At 46.6% G+C, this 27,518-nt stretch overlaps 2 protein-coding genes across 2 annotated transcripts in view; one reads left to right on the top strand and one right to left on the bottom strand.

Moving 5' to 3' along the window:
- Nucleotides 1-2,408, bottom strand: part of LOC148056826 (uncharacterized) — a 28,406-nt gene extending 25,998 nt beyond the window's left edge. The window contains exon 1 of the mRNA XM_087747076.1: nt 2,284-2,408. Coding sequence (XP_087603202.1) covers nt 2,284-2,408 — 125 coding nt within the window. The remainder of the gene's footprint in view (nt 1-2,283) is intronic.
- The window catches only part of FOXN3 (forkhead box N3), a 207,159-nt gene that overhangs the window by 21,369 nt on the left and 158,272 nt on the right, over nt 1-27,518 (top strand). The window lies entirely within an intron of this gene.

The raw sequence follows: 27,518 nt of genomic DNA, 5'->3' as shown, positions 1-27,518 counted from the left end.
TTGTAGAATCAAGAATTGACTTCTAGAGATCATACAGAAATACCCTGTACTTAATGATATCTGTTACCCAAATTATGAACAGCTTTCTGGCACTGAAGATACCAACGCCAGTATCAATAGCAGTAAAACACAACGGGCTAAAATCTATCGCATTAGAAGAATCCAGATCATCTCTGACCTTGCTTTTCCCACCCACGTGCATCAGCTGCGCACAGGGTACTCCAGAAGTCGGGCTCCGCTCATTTGTGGTCTCTTAGCTAACGAGAGTCAATAGTCCTCTTATATTGAAATGACTAGTATGTGCTGGCGAGGAGTACAGAAACACTGTTTTGAGCCCTGCCACAACCAGATGTTAAGAGCAGGGGAAACGCTCCAGTTAATTAGAATTAGTTTGTTGAGCCCAGTGCACTGCTGTCAGCCGGGCAGTGGGAGGTGGCGCCCAGCATCCTGCAGCCCTGTCCCCGCTGGTGGCCCCAGCCCTGGTGGTGGGCGCTCATGGTTCCCCAGCTCAGCCCCAGCAGTAATGTCCCTGCTGCTGCCTGGGGCCGCTTGCTCTGCACCTGATGCCGGTCTTGGAGGAATAAATAATGCACATGCAGTGTAGTTATTCTCATCAGCTTCCTTCGCCTGCCTTGCAGGTCTGAGTTTCTTGTCCTTGAAGTTATCAGGTTCTGCCCAGCTCCTTATTTGTGCCTGACCAAAGCCTCGTGCGTTACTGTATCCTTGGCACGGCGCTCGCCCCGCTGGCACGGTCTGCCGCCTTAATCTCTGATACCCATTCAGCTCTTAGGTTGTTTTCCATTTTGCCTTTTCATCTTTTTTTAAAGAACTTTTTTAAACTCAGAGGTAACTAAACCATTTTATGTTTTATTTTTTTTACATTAAATATTTTTGGTTTAGTTAAAATTCTCCTCCTTTCTGACAAAACACCCTGTGTGTGTTTGGTGGAAGAAGGTTGATCAGTTTTTCAGTAAAAAATTTCAGTTAGAATAAAGCTTTTAGTTTGCAGAAAAACGGAGGTTCTGTTTTTTGGGTTGTAAGCCCGGTACACATTTCCAGGGTGTCATGAAAAACAGTCACCACCAGATTTTCAGAGTTCCTCAGGAAAAACAAGTGCAGTTTGTCATGAATCCCTGTTAATTTATTCCCCATTCCATAAATGTTATCCCCTACTGGTCCAAACGCTGTCATTATGCTGCTGTCATTAACCATCTGTTTAGCATGTAAAACTCCTCGGGGCAGGGATCGTATCTTTGCTTTGTACTGTGTAAAGCTAAGCCTGTAGCTGACACTTGAGAAACAATTAATGATAATGCAGCTCAGTAGGGTACTCGGATACCAAGCTAATAAGAGTGGTATAAATGCCTGGCTGGATGGGATTAGAGGGAAATTCTGTGTCCCAGTGGTGTGTCTCCAGCAGGTGAAGGGAAATAGTCTTAAAACATCATCTGACAAGGAGCAGTGAAAAAATAGATGGCATTTCTGAAGGATGCGAAATAGTCAAGGATGCAAGAGAATCACAATTTGGGCATGTATCTGTGTTTTGCTTTATGATGATGATGATGATGATGATGATATTTTACTGACTAAATATTTTTCTCTACCATCGAATAAGGGATCACTTCAGAGCATTAATCTCATTAGTGCCTGCGTTTTCCTTTGCACAGTCTTCTGCACACATTATAAGTTGATGCTTTATCGTATTTTCCTTTGTATCTTAATGATCCCCGTGTGTTGGCGGGGAGAGAGAGAGAGAAGCACAGTAGATTTTCATCTTATGTTAATCCATCAAAATCAAGTTAGTTGCGAGTGATGGAGGAGGTGCGCGTGTGCGCACAGACGTCAGTGCCCAGCCGAAAGCTTGCCAGTTGCCCAGCAACCTTCCCAGAGGAAGATGGATGTCCTGCCACCCGCTCCGCTTTTAGCTGAGCCATAATATATTCCCAGTACCGCATCCTCTGCGCACGCAGGGGATGGGCGCGCGGGCTCAGCCGGCGGGGGATGTCGAGTCTCTCAATAGTTGGTTCTTGTGCCAGGGCCGGATAAAATGCATTTCACGCCATCCTTGTTAAAACTGTTAATTCAGTTGACTACATCACCTCGGTTTGGGAGCAGGCGCTGCGAGCTCATTCACATCGCTGGCGTTGCTCTTCCCCTCCCTCGGGCTCTTAAAGCCACATTGCCAGCATCATTTCTCCCTCCTTTTTAGAAAGGCCCTTATCTGAAATAACAGAGAAAACAGTGGGCTGTGGGAGCTCAGCGAATGCCCTGCGTGTCACTGACCTCTCGCTCTCTGGTGGTTTCTTTGGTTCGTGCATTGGGCTCAGCTGGGGCAGGGCCAGGTCTGACCTCCACTTTGGCTGTGCGTCCCCGTTCTGCGGTTGTCCGGCATTAGGACTCCCGGCCATGCACGTAGTGGGACAGGCACTGTCGGGATGCAGCCTGAGAAGCCCCTGGAGAAATTAAAGGGCTGTTTCTGTTGGAGAGTGTTGTGTAATGCCAGCGTTTTGAAACCAAATAGGACCTGACAGTGTCTCTCTAATTGTATGGAATATTTAATTATTATAGGATGCATTTATTCACTATTTGGTTTTCTTTAGAAGGCGTGCCAATCTTGCGCTCTAGGGTGAATTTAAAATTCTTGCACATTTACAAAGGTTGGATCTAAATCGTGCTGAAAAGCTGACACAAAATCCTACCTGTGTAATCGCAGATATCTTTCATGGTCTGACTCTGGCACCTTTATTTATGTTGACAAGCTCTTTACTTAGGGTTTGATTCAGGAAAGCAGTTACGAATGTACTTGACTTTAAATCTTTTAATAGTCCCATTGAAGCTAATGAACCTCTTGACAGGTTTAAACTTGAACGTGTGCTTTGCTGGATCTGAACCTGTGTGAGCGGTGCCACTGAGCCGGGAGGACGTGGGAGCCTGGGGAAGACAGTAAGGGCTGTGCTGGCTCGGGTGCTGTTGGATTAGGTTCTTTGACTGCTGCAAATGGGGGTATAGAAACATGAAAGGCGTATCAGGGAAAGCACCAGCTATCCTAAGGGGAAAAAATTGCAGCCACATGATACAGCCCCTTAAACTGAGATAAATCTGCCCAACCCAAGAAACATTGCTCCAGTGTCACCTGTGTTCCTCCCTCCATCGACCCACCAGGAGCAGCTGTTTGTGGGCACGCAGCTGCTCCAAGGCTCCTCCTCGCACCCCTGTCCTGGGGTGACTCCGTCCCTGTGCCCGTGACGTTAGGGGAGCAGGGACTGCCTCTGAGAGATGATATTTGTGTTAGCAGGCGGGAAAACACGCAGCGGCAGTGAGCTGCGTGTGGAACAGTTCAGCATGGCTCTTGGCGTACTCTGTGCTTATATATGTGGCAATTACGTGCCATTTCGAATGCGCTTTCTGGTGGCCAGCTATTTATCAACTGACTATTGAACTTGTTATTTCCTAAAGCATGTGGTGTGTGGCTCCTGATTGAAAAGCTGCTGTTCTGTCTCCTTGTTCTTCTGCCTTACATGGATTCTTTCTGATTCGTTTTGTTCAAGTCCTTCAACTCTAGATTGATAACTTCCATCACCTGGATAGTGGAGCTTTGTTCAATGACAATGCTGTTGTTTTCATCTGTGCTGTTTCTAAAATGGCTGTACACAGGGTGGCAGAGAGAAGTACCTGGAAGCAGAGCATCAGATGCCTGAAATTCAAAAGGAAGAATGTTTTCAGAATGCTGGTGTGCTTATTTGTTGGGAAACGAATAAGGACTATGAAAAACTAATGTCACGTTTACCAGATGAGAGGCTGGATACCAGCAAAAGGCTCCATATTAAGGTTTTAATTGAATGAATCACAGGTTGTTAGTGAGAGACATCTCTTACAATAGAAAGCGTGATCGGGGAACAAGTGGTCTTGCTCCTGTCCCAGTCTGAGCACAGCTCTTGCTGTATTCACTCTTAATTATGAGAGATTAGTGTCAGGTCCTCCCTTTAGCTGAGTCCAGTGGGGATAGGTCCTGCTCCTTTTGACAGAGATAGTGGTTTGCTGCTCATGGGGTCCCATTTCAGGGAAAGGTCGAAGAAAGACTTTCCTTCCCATGGTTAGATCACCTTCCCCCCCCTCCCCGAGGAGTCAGATGGGAATGTGCCGTAAGCCGCATCCAGACAAGAGCGTCAGTCGGGGTCTGCACAGGGGGCCTGCTCACCCTTACCAGTGCTGGTCCTAATGAGTACGTCATTAATTTGCATTGTAAGGGCTCCTGGTGAGCCTGGTTCTGACCTATGATCCTGCCGTTACTCAGTGCTATATAAACACAAACCAAAAAGGACCATTTCCCGCCTTAAAGGATTTACATTATAAGAAACTACCCTATAGTATGCACAGGTTAACTGTTAGAGTAGAGCCTGTATTACAGATGGAGGCAATGTTTCAGCCCTGTGGTTCGTGCTGTGCGGTGGGACTCAGCTGGCTGGTGTGGTGTGGGTGCCCTACGTGCCGCAGGCAGATGGCAGCCCTCCATAGCCAGTAGAGAGAAACGGGTGCTCGGGTGCAAATCAGCTCAGCCCAAGCAGTGCTTCTGACCTAGGCTGCGTGATAGCCTCCATGAATGCCACTTGGTCACTCTTCTGGAGCCCAGATGACCAGCGCAGCTGTAGGCAGAGGTCAGCATTTTGCAGCATCCCAGATTATGTGATACAGGTCACAGATGCCAAAACAGGCCCACAGCGTGGTTTCACTTGACTGGGATGGGTCTAGAGCTTGATTCTGCTTGATGCTGGATGCTCCTGCTTTCCCTTAGGATGAGGAGGAATTGAGGTCACCCAGTGCCATCCAGGATGGTGTCCTAGAGAAGCATGGAGGAAGGGTAGAGAAGCCAGGTAGCCGATCACAAAGAGCTACTAAAGCAGCAACAAGGATATCTTTTCTTATTTGAGACCATTTAATCTTTTTGAATGAGTAATATAATATTTATAATATTATAGTAGCTGTAATAACTTGCTTAAAAATTAAAAATAGTTAATGGGTGAAGTGAAATAAGCGTGTTTAATGCTTCTCACTGAACTGCTGCTGTACCTCCTGCTAGAAAAATTTTATTTAAATGCATAATTTTCTCCCATTTTAACAACATTGACTGGAGCAAACACACTGGCTCTGTATTCCCTTCTGGATGCACATCAGGCTGAGGGTATTTATAAAGCTCCCTGTTTGGTATGTGCCCTAGCTGTCTGGAGCACCACCTCCTACCATCAGGCCAATTATCCCTAGGCAGCAGAGGGCGTTTCAGTGAAATGCACTGATCTGTCTGGTCCCATTTTGGGATGCAGTACTAGGTCTTTTGTGGTAGGTGAATTTTGTGTATTATTTTATATATTATTAGATAAGATTTCCTTAATTCCTGGGAGGTTGGCCCCAGACTCAGCCCAGCTCCCAGGAAAGTGCTGTTTCCTGCACTGCTTTCCCCATGCAGTAGAAAGTTCTACTGTGCTTGAAGACCCAAACTGCTGACTGCAGCGCTCAGTTGGGCACTGCTGGAGATGTTGTGGACAGCTTGGACCTGTGCTGTGGGGGACTTGGTGAACAGAAAGAGACACTGGTCTGGATTTGATGTAGTTGGGTGCTACAAAGCTTATAGGGCAGCCATGTCTTATATTGCTGAGGAGGTGTGCCGAGGCATTTTGTAGAAGTAGCAGCAGTTTCCATAGGACTGAAGGCTTCATGCCTGGGTAGATTGCGTGGCTATTGCTAATGGAGAGGCGGTAAAGCACGAATAGCTGCAGCAAGGTCGTCATCTACTAGAATGAGGTGGAGATTCCTACCCAAAGTTGATAGTATTTTGCCATCCATAAACTTTGCTGTGGAGTGGTTTAGTCTTGGTGTGAAATGTAAGCCTGACTACAGGTTGGGTTGACTGATGGAGACGAGGTAGCGAGCAAGGGCGGGCATACCTTAAAATGAAGGGACCTGCTCATTGTGCGTGGACTCCTCAGTGCTGTCCTTTTCCCTCCAAACTCATCTTTGCCTTTTCAGATCTTTGGCCGGTTGGTCTTTGTCAGTGGACTGATCCCGCTGCATGTGGTGAAGGCTAAGTAGAGCTATGGGTCGTATTCACGGCATCAGCAGTTCAGTCTGTACAATACGGTGAAGTGAGGTAGCATTTAAATATTTTCTGATGACTGGGGCCAGATGACTTGTAGTCAGAAATCCTAAAAGAAGTTGATGCACAAGATCTTTGGTCTGCTTCTGTTCACTTCTTACACCTCTTGGAAATTCACAATGAGTGAACGTACGCAAGAGGAAGATCCTGGGTAACTGCAGGCAGCTTAGCCTGACATCAATCCTGGGCAAAAGAATAGAGGAACTGATAGAGGATTTAGAGAATTAAAGGTAGGGAATATAATTAATGCCATTCAACATTCTTTTTTGGAGAATATGTCTTGTCAAACAAACCTGATTTATCTGATGAGATTGCAAGTTTGGGGGATAAGATAACTGTGTAGATATAATATACTTAAACTTCTGTAAGGCGTTTGATTTTATTCCGCATGACATTATGATTAAAATATTAGTACTATACACTTTTGCTGAAGCACACATTAAACGTATTAAGAACCGGGTAACTGACAGAGCTCAAAAAGTAGTTGTCAATAGGGAATCATCACTGAATGGGAACATTTTTAATGTAACTCTGCAGGGATCAGTCAGAGCCCCCATGCTATTCATCATTTTTGGCAGTGATCTGGAAGTAAATATAAAATTATTTCTGATAAAATTTGTGGGTGGCACAAGATTGATGAAGTGATAAGGAGGGCAGTAGGATACAGTGCTCTCAGTCACTTGGTTAATTGTCCATATTGAAACAAAATTCCTTTAAATCTAATTAAATAAGAAAGTTTTCATGCATCTGGAGAGGAGTGTAGCACAGAGCTGTTGCCCAGCCTGGAAAGCAGAAGGTTTAAGAGAACCCTTTCAGTCTGCTGGCCTCTCTGGAGAAACAGGGCTTCTGTAGGGAAGAGGCTGTTTGCCTGCAGGATCCCTCGGCCTCCATGGGACAGCAGCGATGGTCCATGGCTCCTCAGCGCTGCTGTTTGAGGAGCCTCCCTGCAGAGGCTGCTGATATGAAAAAACTCTTCATCCGCAGTGCTGTGGAAGGCCTAAGAAAAATGTGGATTTGGGACTGGTTAAATTTCTGTGTTCAGTTGTATATCTGTGGGATCTTGAGTATGTTTTCTCATTAACCTTTGTCCGTTGGAGGTATTTGAAGATGCCCTTACACCTGTATCACAGAAACACAGGACCCAGACTTAGCAGTAGAGTTTAGCCTGAATATGGGGCAGGGTCGTTCCTGGTGTGACTGGCTTGTAATTCTCTGTTAGCACCTTCAGACTTAACCTAGGCTACAGCTGCAAAAGGCATACAGCAGTGAGATGAAAACACAGGTATCGCATACCCCTATCATGGCTATATTACGTCAGTGGCTTAGCATGTAACAGAGGCTCTTCTTAAGTGCAAAAGCTCCTTGCATCCACGGTTACTTGCACACCACAGGTGCACTGTATGGCATGCCAAGGCTTTTCCTCCTGGTGAGACCAAGAGAGCAGCTGTGTACCCAGGTGCCATGTAGTGCACCCCGTTGGCAATAGGGGTGTAAGGCACTGCATCATGAAGAGGGCCATACCAGTGACAAGGGTCTTCAGTGGTGGCCAAGGATAAATGCACAGGAATATGATTCTGGAAGCATCGTCAGGTTTGTTACGTTAGAGATTTGAAAAGACAGAGGAAGTAACAGCTCCTCTGCTACTGCTTTTGGCTTTGACTGAGACAGATCTGCTAGTGCATGTAGTGCTGGGACCTTCCTTACTTTCAAAACCTGAACATAGCATCACAGAATTACAGAGTCATAATTCAGACTGGAAGGGACTTCTGGCAGTCATCTGGGCCAACAGCCTGCTCAGGGCCAACAAGAGCCAGTTGCTCCCAGATGGAGATTTCCCAGCTTCTCTGAGCGGTCTGCTCAAACACTTGACTACCCTCATGGTAGTTTTTTTGTTCATGACCCAACTGGAACTTTCTATGTTCAGCTTGTGTCTGTTGTCTCTTGCCCTGTTCCTGTAGACCTCTAAGGGAAATCCAGCTCAGCCTCTTACACCCTCCCATTGGGTAGCTGTAGACAGTGATAAGCTCTCCCCAGAGCCTTGTCTTATGTAGGCTGAAGAAGCCCCGCTCCCTCAGGCTCTCTATGTATGTCCTGTCCTCCAGCCCCCTGACCTTCTTAGTGGCCCGCTACAGGACTTGCTCCAGTATGCCAATGTCTCTGCACCCAGTGTCTAAGGTTGTCTCACAGGTGCTGAGCAGAGGCGAATGTTCATTTCTGTCAACCTGCTGTTATGCTTTAGAGGGGAGAAACAAAAGAAAAAAATTGTCTTTATTGGTGTAAAGCTTAGCTTTTCTCAGCAGGATTCCAGCACGTGGCTGTTTTAAAACCCATAGAGAGAAAGTGAGGTTCAGTCAGATCAGAACAAGGTGAACCTTGGGGCAAACAAACCAGCAGTGAAGTGGCCCTGGAGAGGTCCACCTCAGAGCCACCTATGGCTTAGCCAGGCCTCTGGGATCCTCAGCTGCATAACTACCTTGCACCAGAGGTACAGTGAAGATAGAAATGCCCGTGATGAGACCGATGGGAACTTCAGGTCCAAATAACAAAGTGCATCAGGCCATGGTCCTTCCTTCCCTGTCCTGCACCGCTGCCTAATGTCTGATGCATGCAAACAGTTTCTCCATCACCCTTTGAAGGACCGGGGGCCATTCATAAACAGACCAACTTTTAGTGTAGCTTTCCAGCCACAAGTTTCCCTAAGCTAAAAGAAAACAGTGTATCTTACTAAATAAATGATTAGACTTCAATGATTTTCTGCCTTCTAGAATAGAATTATTTGGAAGCATGAAAGAAAATTGCTGCAGCAGTATAAAACCACTGCCCTTTGCACTTGCATCTTTCCCACAGAGTAATCCTTCATTCATTGTTTACTTAATGAGAAAAGAACGAGGTTAATTTATAAAACCAAATAAAAAACAGACAGAAGACTTTATTTGTGGAACAAAAAACTGAATTAAATGAATAGTCTATCCATTAATGCTGCTAATTGTGCCATGCTCCACTGAGGAAAATACACAGGTCTGCTAGTATTTTGCTCTTTCTGGTGGAGTCCACAGGCCCTCTCCAGTGAGGGTCTAAGCGAGCACTCTGTGGCAAGAGTTTCCTAAAAACTTTTCTTGCTTGGTGAATTAATTTCAGCTCCCAGTCTGTGACAGGCTCAGCCTCTCAGGGGTTTCTTAAATTTAATAGATAGGTGTAGGAATAATTGGCAGAGCTGATCTTGCTGGTGAATGCTGCTGTCTGAATCATTTGCAAATTCTCATGAACATCCACAGAGAGCTGCTGCAAGGAAGAGAAGGAGGGACTCCTTAATTCATTTTCCCTGCTCCAGAGAAGTCTGTAGTACCTGCGTTATCATGTAGCAGTTTCTAGGCTATTTCTGTTGACTAAAGGATGTTGCAGAGATTGGAATGAAACCCAGGTGGGGGGAAAGTTTTGCATTTCACCCAAGTCTCCCATGGTAGCCATTCATCTTTGCTAGTCAGTGCAAGTCTGAAATCTCCACCGTCCTGATGGGATAGAGAAAGTTAACAGGGAGGGGAGCATGATAGCTGTGCCATGATCTAAGTGGGAGCAGATTATATCTGCATGGATGATGGCTACTTGATGCCAAGGCCAGCTGGAGGCTAGAGCTGCTGTATCTCCCTCTCTTTCTTGAGTGAGCCTGCAGAGAACTGAGGGGGCAGGAGAGACCTCGGCAAGCGTGGGTCTGTAATGGCTTGGAAAGGATGGTCAGTTCATGAAGACATCTAGGAGTAGAATCATAGAATGGTTTGGGTTGGAAGGAACCTTAAAGATCATCTAGTTCCACCCCCTCTGCCCCCAACCTTCCACTAGACCAGGTTGCTCAAAGCCCCATCCAACCTGGCCTTGAACACTTCCAGGGATGGGACATCCACAACTTCTCTGGGCAACCTTTGCCAGTGCCTCACCACCCTCATAGTGAAGAAGAGTAGTTCATGAAGGAATAATGTTTGATTCCCTTTGGGAAACTGGGGATTACCGTGAAGTGTAGATGAGGAAGAACATGTCTGGAAAAATAAAATTAAAGTAGTTTTGCTAGAATTCCCTATGATGGTTTAGAATACTTTGTTTTGGAAAAGGCACTTTCCTCTGGACTGTGACTGAAACTAAAGGAAATACATAAAGCAGGTTAATCTATTTACTGAACTTTACCAGCTGCCCTGTGAATGTGGAGGCTTCATGGTCTGTCTTTACCTGATGGGGCATGAGGGCTTGTAAGTCCCAGCTGCTGCCCTGCTGAAGGGAGCTTGGGAGAGTTTGTTCTTCACTAACTTCTCATTGCCTTTGTCAGCCAGTCCTAAACCTTGATTTTTCAGATCGTGATAGAAAGAGTTGAATGCTAATTCTGAAAACGATTAGTAAAAATTTAAACCAAACTGGTACCACAGACCATGTGCAGATATTAATGTGAAAGAAGAACCTGGAGCAGAAATGATTTTCCCATCCTTATGTCAGGCAGATTCATCACTCCTGAATTTAATCTGCAATTTGTTTTATTTCCGATGTGATAAAATTCTACTTCTTAACTTTAAACAAGACTTGTTTATATATATTTTATGTATATATACAATATATATGTATAAAGTATATGTATTTATGAATATAAATGAATATATATGTATTATGAATATATATGTGGAAAAAGTATGTAGTTGTTGCTCTGACATAGCTTACTGGCACACAGAATTATATGCAGTCTTTGGAAAGTGGATTTTTTGAAACGCAGCCGTCTCTTTGTTAAGTATTCAAAGAACATTGTAATTATTGCTGTGAATATCTTTTAAATGCTTAGTGGAAAAAGTTGCGAACATTTTCGTTAGAACGTGTATTTGTTTGTAACCTGTTCAATACATCACCTGTTTGTATGCCAGCTGGCTTCCTTTCAAAACTGTACTATTGAGAGGATATATATATTTTTTATTATTGTGATATATTTTTATGCTTTTGTCACACTTTAATGGAGATCCGACCCTGCCATACTGTCTTCTGGAAATATTTGAGAAACATAAGACTATGCTTCTTCTGGATATATTGGCAAAATTATTCTTGGCTTCAGTTTGGGCATGCAAGTGATTTTTTTTTTTTTCCTCCCAATTCAAAGTAACATAGTCATACTTGCCAATGGTTACATCAACACGGCAGTGTTCATTTTGTCTAGAAGGTATGTAAGCTGTAATGTCTTCATGTCTGAAACTGTGGCTCTGGAGGGGGTTTGGGTCCTGGGGATGGACTGCTGGGCAGGTGGAGTCCGTGGCTGACGGCGGCTCACAGCGAGCATCGGGTCGAAGAGGTGCCTCCAAGCACCGTGTGCTTGCTGGCTTCTCTTTGTCTTCCCACGGAGTGACCTGCGGTTGTGGTTCTTCATCTGACAATGCTGCAAGCTGCTTGCGCCTCGCTTGAGGTTTTGAACATTTCAGGACACGTGTCATTTTCCATGTTCATGTTTAAACACAGGGCTGCAAGTCAGGAGGGACGTGTGATTCTACGATATAACTTCTGTATGTGAACATCATTTCGAAGGAAGTAAAGGGTTGCATTGGTAAAGCTGAACCCCTCTCCCAGTCAGCAGCAGCCTCAGCTCCTGCGGTCTGCCCCCCTGCCTGCCCAGCCCCTTCCTGCTGGGGCATGGGCCACCACAGGGGGTGGCTGGGCGAGACCTTCCTCTACTCAAGCCCAAATCAAAGTGAGGGTCTGTAAGAAATCTCCACTGGTTCCCCAGCCTCTGGGCTTGGGCAGTGTCCTGGTTTCAGCTGGGTTAGAGTTAATTTTCCTCCTAGTAGCTGGTATAGTGCTGTGTTTTGGATTTAGTATGAGAACAATGTTGATAACACACTGATGTTTTAGTTGTTGCTAAGTAGTGTTTATACCAGTCAAGGACTTTCCAGCTTCCCATGCTCTGCCAGGTGCACAAGAAGCTGGGAGGGAGCACAGCCAGGACAGCTGACCCAGACTGGCCAAGGGGCTATGCCATACCGTATGACATCATGCCCAGTATATAAACTGGTGGGAGTTGGCTGGGGGGCAGCAATCACTGCTCGGGGATGGGCTGGGCATCAGTCAGCGAATGGTGAGCAATTGCCTTGTGCATCACTTGTTTTGTATATTCTTTTATCATTATCATTATGATTATTTTCTCTTCCTCTGCTGTCCTGTTAAACTGTCCTTATCTCAACCCGCAGGTTTTACTTCCCCCCTCCCAATTCTCTCCCCCATTCCCCCGGGGCGGGAGGCAGGGTGAGGGAGCAGCTGTGTGGTGCTCAGTTGGAGACTGGGCTTAAACCACAACAAGCAGTCAGCCACTTTGTCCACCCAGTTTTGTTTTTTAGTTTTTCTGGTTCATGTCTGAGAGCAAGGGCGATGCATTTGTTTGTGGAAGCTGAGATTCTCCTCTGTATCGTCCTTCCTGCAGAAGTCCTCCAGGGCTGGGGCCTCTCCAGCACCAGAGGTTGTTTGGCTGGTAGCTTTTCCCCTTTTTCTGGTTTTCCCTGCTCACTTGCAAAGTGAAGCTGAAGCTGGCCCCTCTTGGAAAATACCTTTTCCATGTTAAAAAGACATAGCTGTGCTTTCATGCTTGTTCCCTTCATAGTCATTCAGAGCAAGCTCTGAACAGGGACGAGGAAACCACCTCTGTGGTGGGCTCAGGTGGGTCCCTTCCCCTCCTGAGCTCTCCTTGGGCTGTGTTGTGGTCTCAAGGGGGAGGCCTGATGTTTTACGGATGCATTTAAAAACACCTTTTTTTTTGTAGGCTATTCTGCTTAAATCTGGGAGAAAACCGTAGTAGATTGAAGTAGCTAAAATTGCCTGTCTGTAGTTAGCGTGGTGGGGGCTGTGGGCAGGATATCCTCGGCCCCCGCTGGCCGGGCTGCGTCATCCTGCCACAGCGAGCAGCCGGAGTGAGGAGAGAAACCCGAGATACACAACATGTAAATACTCCATAAATACTAGGAATTTGGCAAGGAGGCAGCAGCGGCTTCCTCTCTCCCTGAAGATACTGCCATATGCCCAGAGATGAATCCGGTTATTTCAGCAGCGTTGGCAAAACTTGATTTCGACTCCCTGCCGCTCCCGGGCTGGCATGAGCGCCGGCCCTGTCTTCTCAGGGCTGGGGGGCTGCAGGGTAAGGGGAGAGCCAGGAAAAGCACCGCCGTGGGAGTACCAGGACCTCTGGTGACAGCAGCCGGGGTGTGGGGCAGGCAAGGTGGTGCATAAAGCAGCAGGCTCAGGTGAAGGGCAGTGCATCCTCATGCACGCTGCCCTCCCGACCCGGTTTTGGGGTGCAGGGTCGGGGCCGATGGCTGGGGGCAGCGAGCGCTGGTGGCAGGATGCGCGCCTGGACACCTCCTGCTTTCGCCCTCCGCCTCCCCCTTTGCGTTTTGAGATCTGATGGGATCATGGCACAAGGTGGGCTAGCTGCAGGCGAATCACTGTTATGACAGATATATTACTGCAATGAAATTATAAATTTATGGCAGTCAGAGTTCTAGGCATGTGCCCATAACTTGTCCTCACTTCTGTGTATTGTCCCAGTCAGGTGGCATATAAACTAAACCGAGCCGTAGAAGAAAGAGATGATATCGCGTTCGCTGCGCCCTCCTGCTCAGTGCCTTGGGCCCTGGCACTCTGCCCTCGAGCGTGGCACTACGAGGGGCTGCGGGAGTGCCGACACACAACGGGGGCTTTTGTGTGGGTTTGGATAGTGGGGAGCAAGCTATTGCTACAACACCTCCTCTGAAAGACGTTATTTATCGGCCCGTGGCAAACCTCAGGCTCACGCTCTTCAATGGCAGCACTTTTCTAGCCCCACATTACTGCTGCAAATGGAAGGTGCAAGCTGTGGTTTTTGTTTTGGGGCTTTTATGTGTGTGTTTGGTTTTTTTTTAATTTTTTTTTAATTTCTCCTCCATGAGGGGAGGAGGTATTTCAACGGGTGGAAATGTCAGGGGTAAAAATTCACGTCTAGCTCCTGGCTCCACTCTTCTGTACATAGCCCTTCTCTCTCCACACCATCTGTCTGTTGAAATTAATGCTTTAATAACCTCTGCAGGGTAGCACTGCTATTTATTTATTCCAATGTTTAAGTTTCTTTTTGACTTTTGGGATTAAGCTGGAGTGCCCAGGTATCCTTGTGGACTGTGAAAATCCCTGAGCTGGAGTGTCATAGGCTCTTGAAAAGGAGGAAAATGTGGGAGATGGTGGTTTCTCTTGTGTTTTCCTTGGCTTGCTTTCCTAGCTGCAGCTCCCAGGGCAGGGGAGGGGACCGAGGCCCTAGTCCCTGTGGTGTGACCCAAAGCAGAGGCGATGTACAGCATGTGGTGCCCCGGGGTCCTGATGGATCCCATCTTGCTGCTCCTCTGCTCCTGGCAGCCCTTCCTTGCCTGCTGCTCTCTGGAGTTCAAGCACAGTCTCCTTGGAGTAACCCTGGAGCTGCGAGTCTTCTGATTTACATGTTTGGTTTTTTTCCTTCAGAGGTAACCAGAGCCTGAGACCACCCCACAGCAGTACTTCTTTAACAGAGGAAAAATTAGAAGTATCATAACCCAGATAGCAACAGGCCCTGCGTTTCTCATCTTGCTCTGCCACCGTGAGCATCTCCTGAGTTGGGCTTGGGGTTGTCTGGATCCCAGCTGCACCTGCAGCACGTCCTGGGAAACCTCTTCCTTTCTACTGCCTGTAGTTTTTTTGGTGTATTCTGTTTTCTGTCTGTGTGTGTGGGTGTGTGTTTGGGTTTTTTTTGCTCCAGTCTAGTGTGTGACACAGCATTGCTGCATGTTTTTTCTGCTGCTGGTCTCTGCATCTTGGAAACCTCCTGGTGCTTCCAGGTGATACCACCAAAGGGTCTCACCCTAAATCCATGGCTGTGATCTTCCTACGAGCCACCACCCTCCTTTGCCTGCCAAGCTCTTCCCTTGGCCATGCCAGCCCGTGGTGGATACCATGTTTATCTGGAGACCAGTGTGTTCATTAGCCAGTGATTGTCACACTAATCGCTTTGTGATAACTACACAGTATCAAGCAGGGCTCATGCAGACAGATTCCCTTGCTTATCCCACCAGTTTGTCTGCCCTGGCACCCTTCGGGTGTCCACTCGGCTGCCAGGGAGCTCACCTCCTACCATCAATTTGCATACCTGGAGATGGTGCTTGCTTTCCTGCGTGTCCGGGTAGAGTATGTTCTTTTTATTTTGCATTCTGGAGCCTTTAATTACTCTCAACAAGTCCCTTTCACACTTTGAAAATCCTGTAGCAATTTCAATTTGAATTGCTTTCTCTGAGGCTTCTGTTTAGATGAGTGCACCTGCTCTGGGGTCCCACTGGTAATTGGGCTGTAATAGTTATGATCCTTTAAATGCACTTAAGGTACCACGAGCTTTAAGAATTGATAACGATGCAATCTGGCATCTCAGCACCGGTTTTGTCTTGTCTCTGAGCTGAGCATTTTGGTTTTAATTGTATTGTTTTGCCATTAGCGAAGAGTACAAATATTTGCAGGTTGTAGAACTTGGACGTATTTGATTAAACGCTGCCCTGCGCTCACGTACGCGTCCCGCAGGTCTGGGTCCTGGGCTGCTCCTCAGTTCCTGCTCTGCCAAACCCCTGCTGAGTTCAGTGGGAGTTTTGCAAGAACAAGGCCCTAAAAAAGAAGTGTGGCTCATTTGAGCAGTCGTGCTCATTTGTGCACCAGCCCAGGCTCACATTAAAAGGATATTAAACAAAAAATACTGAAGAACCTACTTGTCTCGTCCTTGCCCAGAGCAAACCTTTATGCTGGGACTGGTCCAGCAGGTTAAAGATGGAGTTTCCTCTGGTTCCTGTGTTACCTAGGATTTTGTATTGTGGATACCATGAATAGATAAAAGCGTTTAAAGTTCTCCGCTGCCTTAATTCCCTTCTAAGGAAAGGGGAGAAAAAAAAGAAAAGAGAAAGACATCTCTCTCAGGCATGTCTCAATACAGTAGCAAGAGGTGTGCAGCCTGTAGCCTGCTGCTGCTCTCAGAATATAAAATTTCCAAAATTACAAGTTGCAAGTGTGATAATGAACGGAAAGTAAATACGGTGCAGTTTGCTATGAATAATTCTTTGGGGGTTTAATTGGACTCAGATGAGCTGGCATTGTGGTGGTGCAAGAATAGAGTTGTTTCAGAATTAGACAGGCGTCGTTGCTCAACAGACCAGAGCTGCAGCATCTGCATGGCGCTGAGGAAACCTTGCCCTCAAAGAGGCTTCCCAGGATGGATCGAGGAAGGTCTCCGGGCAGGGAAGGAGCCAGCAGCTCCCGCAAGCCCCTGAGATCTGGGAATTCACCTGCTGGTACCTGAGGCCGTCTCCGCTCTTTGAATTGTTCTGAGATAAACACTATGAGTTAAGGTTGTTGCCATGAGATCGAAGGCTTTCATTCACCCTAAAAGCCCTCTAAGCTCTTCTGGCAGGGTAAAGGGGGCATGAAATGATAGCAATGGGAACCCCTATAATGGGACTTAGAGCAAATGAAAATAAGCATTTTCTGCTCTTCCTTCCAGCAGGAATTTAAGATCCCAAAGCAGAACCACCAATGGCTCAGACAACATGTTGCATCCAGGCAAGGACAATACTCCCCTTAGGAAAGCGAATGCAGTTTGGCTTCATGAGAGATGGAGAACTGGGATGATGCCCTAACTTGGTGTTTGACTAGCATAGCTTGACTATACTGGGGATGTACAGAGAAATTGAACATAGGAACTGTCCTGTAATGGGGAGAGACAGAAATTGTGTATCACCCTCTTTAAAGCCACGATCGTGATTATGGGATGAGGTTCTTAACCTGCTGCGAGGAGATTTATATAAGTGAGTCTCATTAATACCAGTGGGAATTACTCAGAGCTACACAAGTGCATAACAATAAGAAATGTGCCTTGGCAGTTCACTATTAATATTTGAAGATAGCACAGGCAAAGTCTCCTTCTTTGAGTCAAGTGGGCAAAAACTAGTGACGTTTTTTGGGAAAAAAATTTGTTATTTTAGTCTTCTGAGAGGTTATAGGAAGGTGAACCGTTCATACTTACAGGTCCTCAAAAATAAGGAATTTCTTAAGTATGTGGCATGCTAACCGCTCCCATGATTATAACTGCAGATGCTTCGCTACCGTCTGCTGGTTACTGATGGGCAGCAGCCCAGCTCTGTTTTTAGGCACTGCCGACCATCTCTGCTGATCGGCTCAGGCCAGGGCTTCGGTCCCGTCTGTTGCTCACCACGGGACAGGAAAGGTTGGTCCCATTCTGCTTGCAGTTACATCCTGTCATAAAATGGGACGGGGAGACTGCAGGCAGCAGGAGGAAGGCATAAGCAAAATCAGAATTTGTGATTTTAGTCTAGTGAAATATCTCAAAGAGCTTGCTTCTTTTGAAGTGGCCATTGAAGTGGGTAGAAAGGACTGTGTATTTATGTGAGGTACAGAGAGAGGCAGACATTGACCTCTGCTTGGTGTTTCTGAGTTAGTCATTATTCCTCTGTTCAGTTTGTATCAGTAACAAGCTTTCAAGTTGGTTTCTTCAAATTTTGGCTTTCTGTTTTTTTGGCTAAAGTTGGCATGAAGTTTGAATCTTAAAATCTTGAGTTCTGGCAGCAAGCGTTATTTTAGGTATGGGTCCTGTCCTGCATTGTACCAAGCACAGCTACGCAGCCTTTGCCTCCAGTTCACGTTCCTCCTGTGGACAGCGGGGCTCGGGCTGCGTCTGTTAGCAGTGTGCTGCTGCGGTGCTTGCCCAATTCCCGTAAGACTGTGGCTAATTGCTGCCATGCTGTTTCAACTAATTTTCTTTATTATTCTTAGCATTATTTACATAATTTTTTATGGAAGCCCATTTCACTTAACTGAGAGAAAGTAAAATTTACTATTCCTGACAGATGTTGACAGCTTTGGAACAACACAAGACATGGTGATCGTATCCCAGCAATGCCACTGGCTTGGAAGAAGGTTCACCAAAGCAGATGAGTCTTGCTTCCCGCCCTTTAGATAATAAATGCCAAAGCTAACCTTTATAACAGCATATTGCAGGTGACAGGCCACCCCGAAGCCCAGGGTTCCCCACTGAGAAGGTCCTTGCTCATGGCTGCGCAAGTTGAATTTCATCAGTTTTCACGTTCCCAGCAAATAAACTGGTGAGGTGGAAGTTGGTGCTATGGATGGCTTGGTGCAAACCATCCTCAGGATTATTTTGAAAAGTCAAGGGCCTTGGAGATCATCAGCTGCTCGATTGGTTAGACTGAGGATGGCGGTGTGTGCCCTCAGGGTATACTGCAAGTCATCAGTGGAGCATGGAGCTAGAGGACGGCCACAGTGAAAGTGCATTGCAGTCTTTCAGCTGAGCAGTGGCCAAATCCTGGCCCAGTGTGTATACATCTTACCAGCCCTGGATGGGGCAGGTACTCTGATAGGAGGGTTTGGCATTACAATGGTATATGCTGTTTTAATAGTTCAACAGAGATAACAGAGTACCTAAAGAAACCCTGTTTGACGCTTAGATAAGGATCGCATCCTGCTATGAATGCAGGCAGATACCAAACAGAGCTTATAATTCACTGTACAAGGATTTGATCCTTTCTTTTGCATTCCAATTTATAGTATTGTAACTGCATAGAAATTACCATAAGGAAATAAAGAACATATAGTCACATAATATTTGCACAGAATAAAGTCAGCAGATAATAAGGCATTGAGAACCATGGACCTAGGAAGGTCCAGTTACTTGCTTAATACAAATATAGTATTGGACATTGAAAAGCAGAAAATCTTGAATGTTCACTGCTTTGCTGTTGTTAAAAAACAATCAGACAACCGTGAAACCAGGTGAGGGTACACGTCTCCCCTGCCCTGCTACACGGCAACAGTTACAGGGTATTTTACAAAAAATTCCCAAAACACCCTACCACTGTTATCATCTCTGCTGCTGGACCACTGTTAGGACCAGCTGGGCCCAGCTGGGAGCACCAGGCTCCTAAGGCCAGACCAGCTTTTAGACTACTGTGCTAGTTAAACCCGACTGAAGCCAAGCCCAGCTGCGGGACGGGTATGGCTGCAGGAGCCTGGCTGAAGCGGGGTTCCCTCCCGAGTGCGGGCGTGGGCTGGCGGTGGCAGCTGGGGACAGCTGTGAGCACCAGGGAGGGAACCCAGGCGAGGGCAGCCGGCTTGTTCGAAAGGAAGAAAGATATTTTTATTCTAGCAGCTAAACCCCTTTTGTATTTTGGTTTCTCTTAGCAGCTATTTATCCAAAACATTTGGGAGAAAAGCTGTCTCTCTATTAAATATTTAACACCCTTGCCTTCAGCTGTGGGCTGAGAAAGCTCCCAATCCACATGTGAGTCACCAAGAACTCCTCCGACAAAACCAGAGGAAGTCCAGATTGGAGATCGCTACAGGAAAAAAACTGTTTGCTGATTTGGAAAAAGCCCAGAATGGTTCACATCTCTCACATATCATAAAACGAGCACAGCAGTCACTCTGTCGTGTACGTGGACAAGGACTTTTAGAGTGCCAGATTTTAAGTGGAGATCGCAGTATGCTAGGTAGCATCACACCCTATATAATGCAGATGAGTAGTGCAACCAATAACTGGTCTCTTATTAAACGCTGTTCAGATTCGTATACTGACATGTCGGAGATGACAAGACATAGATCACTGTTTCCCTTAGTAGTTTGTTCCATTGGTAAATTATTGCTATTTTTAATCTTAGTCTGCTTGGTTTTCACCTCCAGCCATCAGCTGACGTGCATCTGTCTGCAAAGCAAGGAGATCCATGTTTTGAGGGTGCCCCGCTCTCTCAAGACGACAGCCTGGGATTCGTCTTCAGAGAGTGGGAATGCAGGCTCCTGCAAAAACAGCGCATGCTAACAAACCATGTGATAAGAATGATGTGTGATAAAACAGGTAACAAAAAAGGTTACAGCTGAAGTTTAAGCTATTCTAGCACTACCGGTGGTGAGTAGTACTTGTGCAGTGTGCTTACATGTGCCATGCGTGCATGGTGCTTGCAACTGACTCTGCTATGTATTTCTATTGAAGTGATAGGAACTGAATGAGTAAAATTAAGATGAAACTTTTTGGCTTGGTTCTCCCTTTAGCCAAATTATTTTTTCAGCATCCAAATGAATTATCTGCTGCAGAGGTAGGTGGCAATCTCTGTCCCTTAGCCAATTACAGAGACATCTCCAGCAGTGACTTTACAGCTCTTTCCACCGTGGACCACTTAAAAATTTTTCCTGGTGATGTGGGTTCCTTGTATAGCAAATGTACACCTGCTGACAAGAGGTTTACTTCTCCTCATTACTATTTGCAGATACTTTGAATGTGGTTCACAGTATTTTTGCTGGTAGAAAACCATTAGTCTGTGACACAGGTAGTTTCTGTAAACTCTGAGATCACTTCTATAGGGAAGACATAGATGTAAAACACTTTTTTAGGCTATATGCTCTGAGTACTTTTAAACAACTTATTGTAGCTGATGGGCCTGATCCTGATTTCAAAGTAGTGTTTATATATCAGCTTGTGGTAAGGTTGTTCCTGATTTAAGACTATGCAATTAAGATCCTTTTTTTTCCAGATATTGAGCTTAGAAATACAAGCCTTATAGCCTCCTCTGCCTGCCCTGGCATGGTGCTTATTGGAAGGTGAGGAGTAACACCAGTAATGTCTGTTAATGACACATCACCAGTTGAGCAGCACTAACTGGTCAACGTATTCTGGAGCAAGTCACCTGGCCCCTTTGACCTCCGCTGCCTTCTGCAGGCGGGACCTGGACAACTACCTGTTGTACCTGCCTGGCTTTTGGGTAACCAGGGTTAATGGATATGACTCTTTTTTCTGTAGTTGGCCTGTGCTGTCCCCTCCTTTCTGGAAGGTGAGAATGAGGTTGCTGAAAGTCAGTTTGAACATTAAAGACTGAAAGTAGTCAGATACCACTTTGACGGGCATTCTGCAAATACCCGGAGACAAGATGGTCAGGAGACAGTTTGTACCAGCATTATGGAAAACGTTAAGACCCTTTTTAAAACTTGTTGCTTGGATGTGCTGCAACATGCACCTGGATGAACATGTGTGTAAGGACTCCTCACCGGGAGGAATGGTGTGCACCTGTGCTGGCTGCTGCAGCTAGCAACCTCATTCCCTACCCATTGCTCAAATTGCCTCAGACTGCAATCGCAAGCCTCTGATGAAAGGCAGGTTCATGTATCAGATTGTTGAGCATTAGGGATAGAGGATTAGATTTGCAGTGTAATCTTCCAGTAACATTCCTCTTGATCCAGAGACCGTGCTTTATAAAAGAGCTCTTTTCTCTCTGACATTGTGGTGGCCTGCTAAGGGACGACTATCTTCCACCTTCATTTGGAGATAGTAAGGCTGCTGCTGACCTGATGTTCATGAAGGTCAGAGCTGCACCAGGCAAAATTAGTTCTGCGGAGGACATTTAAGTAGATTGGATTTTCTCAGTTGTAGCTGATTTACTTTCATCTGGGTTCCTCTTGCAAAGCCATTTAAAGTCCATTTCCTTCTGCCCCCCACTGCCTGTCTATGGGAAAAGACTGAAAAGGGGAGATTTCTGCCTGGGCTCCGATTCTGCTTCGAGCCCTATTCTCACATCTTCCAGAAAAGTGTCTGGACAGAGGCTGGGCTGGGCTTCATAGTTGCTCTGGAGCCTCAGGCTGTATTTCATCCCATCGTGAATGTTGTAGGGCCAGTAGGGATGGCCTTCACCTGCGCCAGCTGACTGTAGCTTTGCACTGTCTGCTTTGGATCAGGGACCCCGCGAGGACCTTTCTGCAGAATCCTGGTAACGTCGCTGCAGATGTGGCTGACCCCCTTCCAGTCCAGCTTTTTCTCTTGTGGCTGAATGTCCCTGCAGATTTTGGAGCCTGATGGAGCCAGTTAATTTGGGTCAAAAGGCAGGCAAAACCCGTGACTTCTAATCAGGAAAAAAACCTGCTGAAGTCATTTGAGTACCAGATTTGGCCAGTTAAGTCTGGCCACTAGGAAACGTGTCGGATACCTGTCTGTACTGGCAAATCAAGGCATATGGTTGTGCGTGAGAAGCCCATTCATTGTGAGCATGGTGAGACACAAGAAGGAGAGTGATTTACACCCGAACACATTTTACCTCAATGACTTTGCCAGCAGGGTGTAATTATGGTGGAGCTTTGTCTGTTGCCCTGGGTTGCAAAGCAACCACTGATGGAAAAAGCCTCTCGTTTTCCAGGCATCCTCCTGGTTTCGCTCCCTTTCATTGTACGTTGTGGTGAAACCTGAAGTCTGCAGCAATTGCTGCCTGGTGAGTTTGGGAAGAGACACTGGAGGTTGTCGCAGAAAACTGACAGAGGGAGGGCTATGTGATACTGATGATGGACTGTGTGATCCCAGTTCATCTCCTCAGCGCAAATGGGGAAAGTTCATTGGGAGATTTGCTCGAGGGCCTGGGCAGGAGCATGTGGCGTGTGAAGGGGATATTTCCTTCTTCGCAAAGTCACCTTCGGTGTGTATTAAAAACCCATGCCGCCTGGGACAATATAGAAAAAGGGGGTATGGCTATAGTTGAAGTAAAAGAGCTGCTGCATGGTATGTTCCCTCCTCCCCAAAACTGTAGCTGGTGCACAATTAAAAGCAGATGAGCCTTAATTGCTCCCTTAGCTCCGTGTCTCTCCTCTCTGGATAGCTGAGCTGCACTGGAGCAGCGCCGGCAGCACCGCTGGGTCCTGTACAGCAGGGTCTGGCATGCCCGGGAGATCTGGGACAGCCGCAGAGAGCAGGTCTGTCCCCCCGTCCCCGGCTCCTTGCGTGTCGCGGTCCCCTCGTGCCGGGCAGGTCCCCTTGAGTTGGTTGCGCTGGTCAGCTGCATTAACAGAGCCTGGCTGACACCGGGATCATGGCATGCTGCAGACCGTCCCGTAACTGATGCTGCGATGTCCTAGTGTAGAAACTATTGCAAAGGCGAAGCACCAGATCAGCTGATTATAAATGCAGCCAAATTAAGATTTTTGGATTCCATTTTCTCTTCTAAAAGCTTTAGTAACTATCATTTTCCCATATTGCACTGGAAACATGCAATGACCCTGGTTTGTCTTCAGCATTTATTACTTTTCATTGGCATCTCCCTTTATATTATGACAGTATGTCCTGTACCAGCTTACAGGTATAAATATTGCTTCGGGGTCTGGGCTTTTTAGTCAACATGCGTTTGGGAAAGGTGCTAGTGGCTGTCAAGGGGTCAGCATGCAGCATGTGAAGGTGCAGACGTTGGAAACATCAGCGTCCTTTGTGTCTGTGTTTCAGAACAGGTCTGAGGCGTGAGGATTTTAAGTTTTCCATTCAGACAGTATTATATTAAGGGTATGAACTATTTGACAGCCCTTTTATATTTACTCTTTTAATGTCAAAATGTGTCACATCTGGTATTAATTGGTGGAAAATTATGGCTCTAATTTACCAATTTGATTGTCTGGGAAAATTGAAAAGAGTGTAACATAATAAATGAATGCCTATTAATCTTTTAAATTTGTCTGTTTACCACCAACTACTATCTGCTAAAATGGCTTGTTACATGGTGCTGTAAACAGCTTTTCCAAACTACTGGTATTCATGGAGAGGAATTACTACCTGGGAGGGCTGCGTGTGTTCCGGACTCGCCAAGAGGAGGATGGGGCCCGGAGAAGTCCTAGGGCCAGCGGTGACCAAGACCCACCCGAGGCAGGGTCTCCTCCAGGCTGTCCTCTCCTCTGGGGGAGGAGGAGGCTTGCTCTTTGGAAATAACCTTGGGGCAGTGATGGCATGGTGTCCCCGTTCCCATGTGCATGCCGGTCTCGTCCCTCACTGTCCTAGGTGCGGGGAGGGAGGAGCAGCCTGCCGGGGACATGGCCCTTGATCTCCTCCTTCCCTCCACCCAGGGCTGTCTTCTCCACGTGGGTTTCTAGTCCAGGGCACAGGCTACCCCTTCGTTGATGCCCAACACAAATAGGCATATTTGTCCACTGTAATTGTTTTAATCATTATTAATGAACATTAATTATTTCTAACCAGAGCTCTCCAAAAGCCCCAATTTTCTCAGACTTGCCAACAGAGGAGCATAGGCAAAAAAAGTCAGATTGTTCTTCCTGGGGTTGCAAATGGAAAAGTTTGTCTCGCAGGCAACATGTGGATCAAACCCAAACTGGCGATACACCTCGGCAAGGCACTGTCACTCTGTCCTGAAAACCCCAGCTCTAATGAGAAGGGCCGCCGCTGCCTTTCCAGCTGACACACGGGCGAAGCGAAGGAAGCCGGTGGCACTACGCTCTTATTTGGGTAGAGTCTGTGGATGGTGACAAGGCTGGTAGCTTTTCTATCAAAAGACACCCATGTGTTTGTGAAAATACATTTTTGGAGGATCAAATACCAGGTGCTTATTTTAGTAGCAGAAAGCCCTGAAACATGCCAACTCTGGAATAAGCTGATTCTGAAAACTGACATATTCTGTATGATTATTCCAGTATATGCCATCTGTCAGTAGCATATCCAAATATTTATGTATTTTGGTTATTGTAACTGTTATGAGGATACTGAAGCTCATAAATAATTTCATTTTCAGCAATCATTGTATTACTTTTCCATGGTTTAATAATGACGTTTTGCCTGTGCCTGTTCAGGCTCTGACATAGGGAACAGAGTCACAGCGTGGCTATGCAAGTGACACCCTTCATACAAAAATCCTGTGGCCAGGGGACGCCTGAGCCCCCGTCCCCTCCAGGTCTGCGCCAGCTCCCACTCACTGAATCTCCTTGGGCTTCAGCCCATGCTGTGCTTTCATTCAACTCCATCCTGCCTTGTCAAGTGACTACGCTTAGATTGGCAAATGATATAATATGACTAATTATGTTTAATGCAGATAATGTCTTATAATCAAAATAAAGAGTGGATTGCAAACAGATCCTTAAAGGGCATGAGGCACAGAATTGACACCGTATTTATTACCAATAACATCGCTGAAGTGCTAACAGCTGCTCAGCTCCAGCAAGTGCGGCCCTTTTGCAGAGTTTTCCAGAAGAAGGGAAATGGATCGGAAGCGCATTATTGCTGATAATAGTAATTAGTTCAGTAGGGCTCGAAATGTTTTGTAAAATATTATCAGCCCAGTTTTGCAACTCTGCAAACCCCGGCACAGAGAAACAGCCTCCTGTGCTCGGAGGAGTTGCTGCCGGCCATGGGGATGGCCCTGGCCCCGGGTGCAGGGCTGCTGCCTCTCTCCTTGGACCACATTGCTCTCTCCATCTGACTCCAGAAGTAGAAGGGATGCCCCTTCCATATTTCTGCCTTTGTTTTCAAAAGCGTTAGCAAAGAGACTTCAGTAGATGGAGAAATGCACTGATGTGAAAACAGATTTGGGTGTTACATTTTTGAAAAGCCATTGTTAAGCTAAAAAAGGAAACTGCAAGCTGTAAAGGTTGATGAAGCTCCTCTGTAAGGGACTCTTATTTTGCTGTGTACATTTGTTTTCTCTTGCTTACTAAAGGGATAAAGTGCAATCTAGGTTTCAGAGAGAGATGGCTGATTAATCTGTCTGCCAGGTACATATGGAAATAAATTAGCAAATGGTGCATCTGGGATTAAACTACTGCAGAGATGATAAATTAATGCCATCTTCTATGGCTGTATTACTGAAGCTTCACTGGGCTCCCAGTACTCAGTTACTTGCTATTCACATGGTATCACCATGGCTGTGGAATGGAAAGCCTCTACATTTGAAGCAATTTTCTACGATATGCTAGTTTGAGAACAGATCTGGCCAGGCCTGTAAGGATATGCAGTATACTTAGATTAAGTATAAGCGAAGAGATTTGATTCGGTCCTTCTGCTCTGCATGAAATTCTGCTGGTTTCTGAGGGCAGGAATGCTTGGGAAGGGGAAAGGCAAGGACCTGCAAGAGGTTTTTCTACTATCTCCAGTCACCCCTGACCCTTTATCCCAAATAGCAGAGAGTTATCTATGCTAGCACAAAGTTGTGTGGGCCTGGAAGTGAGCATCCTTTGGCCTGAACCTCTCCCACACCCTCAGCTTGACCCAGATGTAGCTCCAGATTGCACGACTCCAGCTTATCTCTGAGATCAAGACTGAGATGAAACACCACGGGGTGCAGGTGGTATTTGCATTGAATCCTGATGCAGGCTTCTCAGCTGTGTTTCTGCTTCTGCTGCATTTTTCATGTCTTTTTAAACTGATGTATAGCTAATGGGCTGGCAGCTGAGACATACCGGCGATGCCTACAACAGGACATGCAAGCGGAGTAAGTGTAACCGCAGACACGGGGTGTGCTGCCTTCCTGGAGGAAGAAAGGGTCACGCAGAAGTCCTCGTCAAGGCTTCTGCATTATCATACTTAGCAAGGTTATGGCTGTGTCCGCAGTGCTTGTTGGGAGCTCTCTGTGGATCATCTGGACTATAATTTTCTTTCCCATCCATGTACCTGGGTTTCATTTCAAAAGAAACCAGGATAGCTGTGGAGATGGTACAAAAACCGGTAGCTGTACTAGCTAGGCCAGGAGAGCTTCCTTACCTACACAAAGGTCATCTGTGATAGCAGTGCAGAGTAACAAAAGTTCTTTTTCTGGTTTCCTTATTTCCTGAGGTCTTTACTTGGGCTCTTCACACTTGCTGTGGGGTTGCTCTTCCCTAGAAGGGAGTTGAGGGAATAAAGCAACTCTGCGAACGGTCACAAAGAAGTTGAGGGGGCAAGTGGGAGCAGTGTTGGACACAGAGAGAAATCAAAGATCAAGTTTCGCTTAACAGGCCTTGTGTTTAAAAGCTTGTATTTTAGTTTGAGAGCATATTGAAAGAGTGGCTCGGCTTTTCCTAGGGCAGGTCTGCAGCACATAACAGCCATGGTGCAGAGGGGCTGGACCCTGCGGCACACCGTCGAGCTGCGGGAGCGGGACCAGCATTGCTGGAAAAGCTGCAGCCGGGCACGTAGAGCTGGTGTCTCCACGTCGACCTCCCTGGCCCTGCATGGGCCTGCCAGGTCTCTCGAAGTCGGTCCCTGCGCAGGGAGCTGTGCTGGGGACTGATCCTGCAGGCTGACCCTGGGGCGCTGAGGGTAGATGTGCAGGACGGGACGCTTGCGGAGCTGGGAGCTGCCAGCACTGGTTGTCCTTCAGCTCCCGCCGGTGGCACTGGTGGGTGGACAGGAGCCCGTCACAGGGCACAGACAGCCGTGGGATGGGTCCAGTGTGTCTTCAGGCTTGGCAAGGTGGAAGAACTGGGCTTGAGGAACGGTTACTGGGTGACTGTGCCCTCTGGTTTTCTTCTCCAAGTCACTCATCGTGGTCCATGAGTCAAGCACAATTAGGATGTATGTGTT

This window comes from Nipponia nippon, unplaced genomic scaffold (assembly GCF_047370975.1).
Source record: "Nipponia nippon isolate SJK-2023a ecotype South Korea unplaced genomic scaffold, ASM4737097v1 scaffold_11, whole genome shotgun sequence".
Taxonomy (NCBI): Eukaryota; Metazoa; Chordata; class Aves; order Pelecaniformes; family Threskiornithidae; genus Nipponia; species Nipponia nippon.
Note: the sequence above shows the minus strand (reverse complement) of the source record. Positions and strands in the feature narration are given on the sequence as shown.